General features: G+C 40.2%; 1 protein-coding gene across 1 annotated transcript in view; it reads right to left on the bottom strand.

Annotated features, from left to right (window-relative positions):
* Positions 1–923: 923 nt before the first annotated feature.
* ARL3 (ARF like GTPase 3) overlaps positions 924–6,000 on the bottom strand; it is a 32,393-nt gene continuing 27,316 nt past the window's right edge. The window contains exon 6 of the mRNA XM_081861723.1: positions 924–4,336. Within this exon, the coding sequence (XP_081717849.1) occupies positions 4,289–4,336 (48 nt within the window). The 3' untranslated portion in view covers positions 924–4,288. The remainder of the gene's footprint in view (positions 4,337–6,000) is intronic.

Here is a 6,000-nt window from a genome sequence, read left to right as displayed (position 1 = left end):
GTGGTTTAACCCACAGCGCCAGCATAGCATATATGTCATCAGTGGCCCAATCTGAAACCCAGCCATGGCTTTAAAAATTCATGTCTTTTTGCATGTAGTTCTTGTACAGCAAACCATAGCTCAGTGGTAGAGCACTGGCTTTGTATGCAGAAAGTCCCAGATTCAATCCCTGGCATCACCAGGTAGAACTGGGAATGTTTCTTGCCTCAAACCATAGAGCAGCTGCCAGTCAGCATAGACAACACTGAGCTAGATTTGCCTCTGTATAAGGCCTCTCTCTGTGTTCCCTGGCCTCCCATGTACAACGCTATATCAGATTGTCAAAAGATGAGGTTCTAAGAAATCAACGCAGTGACAAGTGAAAGAGGGGCACAATCGCCTCCTGGAGATTGGGCTCCCCCAGTAGCGCACACTAAACATTTATCCTGAAAAACAAGTATATCTGATTTAGTGGGATTTACTTCTTACCTACGCTTTGCATTATATGATACCTGATACCTGAAGAACAGGAGAAACCAATTTGGTACTCTCCATATGTTCTTGGACTACAACTCCCATCAGCCCCAGCTATCATGGCTATTGGTTAGGGATCATGGGAGTTATAGTACAATAAAATCTAGAGGGCACTGCATTGTCTATCCCTGCTATAGGTAAAAATCTTGTGACTCTCAGTACCTAGGGATCCATGGGAAGCAAGTTTCCAGAGATCACATATATTCAATAGGAGAGCCATTAGGTTATAAAATCATAAGCATACAGAAACAACAAACAGTGTTAAATGTTCAAATGAACTGTATATAGACAGAACATCACAGCATCCTGGAGGAATTATATGCACAGCCGTTTCAAACAGACTATTCAAATGGAGTTCCTTAAAAGAAAATCAAGACTTCATTCTGAAATAAAACAAAATCGTAAAGGCGTCATTTCTACTAAATTTTATTCAAGTTTGCCAAACATCTAAACATATACACCAAGGCTTAGCATTACCAACTTATCATCACACACACCCTTTTCATGAACGTCAAAAAGAGAGAATAAAACTAAGAACTAAAAAAAAAAATCAAAAAAATCAGATGTACCCTATTGAGAGAACGGAAAAGGTGTAATGGATAACATTTGCAGCTATGGCTTTTTATAGCAACTGAACATCATCTGGTATGTAAAAAAGAGAGCAAACCCTGCTATATTTAATCAAAGAAACAAGTAATTAAACCACATCTGAAACATGCCTTCTTCATTCTAGTATGTTACATGAACAATACTACTCTGGTCTCTCAAGGCTAGACTTCATCCATTCTGCCTTACCTGTAAATGTAGCACAGTATTCAGATAGGAAACATGTACCATATATATAGCGAAACAACTTGTCAAAGAGTCAGTGTGGCTGTTGTACTTAAATGAAAGAAAAACCCTTTCACACACTACATTCAGTGCAGAACTAACTGAACCGGGGATATTGTGAAAGCCAATAGCAGAGCTGGAATAAAATTATTTTTTTAAAAGGATTAGATAAAACCATAAAGCTTGGTTTTAAGAACTGTGAACTAAACAGTTAGAAGTTGCGAATTTGCCTGCTCAGGGCAGTCTTTTCTATTTGTTAGAAATAGAGGAGGGAGATTGTTCTGTAACTGTCCTATGTTTTGCAACTTATTTGCGAAGCATCCATCTGGCAGAGATCATATTCAGAGCCAGGATATTGGCCTCTGGGGTCACTGGGTCAGCCCTGTCTTCTAGTTCTTAGAAAATCTAGTTAGGTCAAAATGATTCAAACTTGATGCTGGTATGATAGCTGCTTGTTGAAGTCGATGGACCATGGTAGTTCCTTTTGGCTCAGTGAGCTGCACCAGTACCAGTGAGATCCCATTTTCAACAAAAAAATATGCTTAGCAAGAGATGAGAAACAGGACAGCCCTTGGGCAATCTGCATTCATTGTCTGAGATAACAGAGAGCTGTGTTTTGTGCTCAAAGATAGAAGCAGAGAAGGCAGCATGGTCAGTTTGCTTCACAGTTTGTCAACTGGGTAGGAAGTATTGGGGGTGCTTTGTTAGCTTGCTGCACACTGAAGGAAATGTACTTCTTCCTGAACTGAACAGGCTGACTTAGGTTTGTTGAATTTTAAGGGAGATGCTTCCAGACATTATGGCATGAGCAGACAGGCCTCTCTCTAACATTTGGACTGAATAGTTGCAGACATAATTTCTTTTAAAATTGGCCTACAAGTGCAAAAAAAAAGGAAGAGATTTCTGCTGCCACTTTTGCACACTGGACCTCTAGAGAGTGAAAGCCTTTTCTAAAACACAAATCTGTATTTGCAGCATGTCCCAACTTCCACATAGAAAGCAAGCAATAGGAAGTATCTGCTCTTAGTGATGTTTTAGCAGTTTGTGCAAATACGTATTTTAGCTGTCACGCCTGGGGGTTCTCAATGGATTGATTTGGATTGTTTTCTGTACCTTATTTTATTATTGCTCATTGTTGTAATGTTTGCTTATGGATTTATTACCCTTACAAATCCGTTGAAGTAGGTGGGATATAGACTTAATTTCTCTAATCTAGAATTTATGTCTGTTGCAAACCACAAATTAAGAGCAAGACAGAATCCAAGTTGAGGTGGACTAGAAATTATTGCCATTACTCTCTTTAGATTAATAACGAATAAGCAAAAAAAGACAATATAGTGACAGTGGATTATATGGTCAAGAAATGTCTGAAAGCAGCTATTGTGCTCTGGCTCTCCACAATGTATACACATTGCCCAAGGTTTAGCAAGCAAGTTTACTCCCTCCCACTAGGAATGAGAAAGGGCATTATAGTTGCCATGGCATTTTCTGCCCTATACTCTGGTTATAATCTGCATGCTGCGTGCTAAATTCATTGCATGCAAGACTGCCCTCGCCAAATTACTTTGAACTTGGACAAATCTAGCAGATGACCCAGAGGCGAGAAGCAGCCTCCTATGTCATTTCCTGGTGTTGTAGCGATATGCTGAGATTTCGCAATCATACTATATGACTATTCCCTCAAAGGGGAGAGTGCATCCTTCATGCATTTTCCTAACGAATATTCTGTATTTAAGAAGTTATAGACTCTGGGCTTTTCTTCTAAGGCTGATAGAGGAATGCTTCTCTTGCCAGAGATTTATCTATACCTTTCGCTCTAAATTGCAACTTAAATTGGTTGGGTATTTCCTGAAGTGAGGGACATCTCTTTTTGAACACATCCAGACTGTTACTTCCTGCACAGATAGTTCTGAAATGTAGTTCTAAACTAACAGTGCAGGAAGCAGGGCAGACTCACAAAAAAGCAATCCCAGACTATACACCCACAACAACTCATTTGGATAGAGTCACGACATTGAACCTGTTAATCTCAGTCTATTACTGTCTGGACTACTTGGGAGAAGCACATTTGCTACATGGCAGGTGCAGCCTACCAAAAGCTCTTCTCAAAACAACACCCCCTAAATTAACCAGTTCACTGCAGTTAAGGCTTAAGAGCACTAAACTGACTACCACTATATGCTGTTAAACACCACCCTCATGGAGGGATTTTTACAGTGCAACGAGACTGAATGTCAAAGAGCTCTTGGTCTGTTTACACTAACCAAAAAGGCAACACTGCACTGCAGTCTGACACTGTTTTATTTGATAATGACAGCATCTCTAGCACTCTGATGCTTTCAACATTCAGACTGTTAAGAACTTGAGTTACAACGCAGATCTCTGTGAAAGGAAGGGCAGACACCTGGATATCTCACTATAATAAAGGCTCTTCATGAGGCCATAGGAGTGTCTTGCCAGCATTCTACAAAGTAATGTATTGTTTTAAAACTGAAGCACAGATGCTAATAAAGCATCAGCTCATTTGCTGATGAGAAAAGCTTTGAGTGGCACCAGGTGAGCATCCTGAGTGACTTCAGAACTGAAGCAGGCTCCCGTACACGTTGCTATGATCATCCTACACTCTGCGGAACCCATTGGAAGTCTTTATGGCAGACTTCAATCTGCTCCTGTTTTCAGATCTTATTCTTTAGTCAGATGAATGTGGAGACTCTCAATACTATTTATGCCAAATAGGGTAGGGGCGGGGGGAAGAAATGCATATATGGAGGGAAATGATACTAGAGAGAAGGTAAAGTTCGAATTTGGGCAGTAGGCTTAGCTGCTGTTCCCATTTCTAACAGCTATAGCTGCACACAGATGGAAAAATATTTGGTCAGATGCTAGCAGCCAGCTAGCGTGTTTGGCTCCTGCAGCCCCTCCAATTCCATGCAACGCAGTTCATTTACTTCTTCTTTGCAATGACATTTCTGCAGACCCAGTTCATGCCATCCTTCAAAAACAAGACAACAAAGAAATGGAACATTAGATGAGAGGAAAGGGTCAGCTTTTGCCCAGCTCACAATAAGCTCTCCCTTATCCCATTTTGCAAACGCACATTCAAGTTTCGCTTTTCCCTATCCTATATAATAGCGTATGTGAAGTGCTCTGTCTTGTTAGTGCAACTATGGTTAGGAAACCTGATCTACAAATGGCCCTTCTTAATCTTACATCCCTTGTCTTGTTGGTAAACTTATGGGACTAGGAATTACTGCCTTTTTATCAGGCTTTTCTGTCAACATGACCCTCTTTGGCTTTAATTGTGACATGGATCCACCCACTTTCAACTGTGTGGTTGTTATTATCCTGATTTATTTTGAAGAGGATGGACTGTAAATCTAAATTCTAAGGAATATCAAGCATCCTTTGCTAACTCAGCAGTATACAATCTTAGGATGTAACCACACAGAAACCTTTGTCACGTTCAATTTAACTTTTGCACCATACATGTGTGCTTCCTAGTCCTGGGACTGCAGCTTTGAGATTTTCATCGTCTCCTCCCATTTATGAAATGCTAAATTTGCTCAGCTGCATCCATACACACCCTGATAAAATATTCTGCAGTTGCCTAAAAGGGAGCAAAGATAGAGAGATACCCAAAGATGAGATCACGAAATAGCTTCCAATAAATAATTTTTAATAGATGAAATTAACAAGGTTGGGGAAACCCAGCCAGATGGGCAGGGTATAAATAATAAAATTATTATTATTATTATTATGGCAGTGTAGTTGGCAAAATGCACAGCTGCAAAGGTATAAAGTATTAGCAAAAGGAACTGCACTTAGAAATGCACTAATAATGAAGGAGGCAGGGATGTAGAACTACCAAGAGCATATAGCGACTCGGACAGGTGGCCCATCTATTAGTGGTCCTCCCAAGTCTCAGGCTGAGGTCCTTCTAGCCTTGCTGACATCCTTTTCATTGGAGAGCTTAGAGATTGGCCCGTCTAGTCCAATCACAAATCTCTCCAATGACGTACAAGATTTTGAATAAAGGAGAAAGCCTAGGAAATGACATACAAAGAATGTTGGTTTTCATGCACCTTTACCCAAGTCCCTGGCCCTCTTTGATTTAATCTTAATAGCCCACAGTTTTGTGTCAGCAAGAATGAATGGTCGGAGCTGAGCATGTTGCTGTGTATACTGTAAAGTCTTCAACATAACTGGAAGGCCTGCAGATTTCAGCTTCCTTTAAAAAAATAAATAAAAGCATATGTGGATTAATTTGTTAAAGGACATGCATACACAGCAAGTTCCAGTACAGTTGACTCATGTTCATTGCAGAAAATACCCCAGAAAAAAGGTTTGGGTGGGGTTCCCAAAAGTAATGGTAGAATGCTTCAGAACTCAACAAGTTGCCTGCTCCTCCCTACAGCTGCTTGCTTGCCCTTACAGCACCAAGGACACATGCTCCCTTGCTACCCAAGACCTTGTGAAGAAATTCTAAATGCTGAAAGAGCCTTACATACATCAGTCAAAATGCTGGAAGTAAATGTTTTGTAAAACTAAGGGAGTTCTACAGCAATTAGGAAACATACATGCCAACTTCCTTTATTGCACCTTTTAGAAATCTGGTTGCATAGAGCAATTTCTTTAAAAAAATAACAGAGCTTTCTG

Source organism: Podarcis erhardii, assembly GCF_964252035.2.
Source record: "Podarcis erhardii genome assembly, chromosome: 5".
Lineage (NCBI taxonomy): Eukaryota > Metazoa > Chordata > Lepidosauria > Squamata > Lacertidae > Podarcis > Podarcis erhardii.
This window is presented reverse-complemented; position numbering and strand designations above follow the sequence as displayed.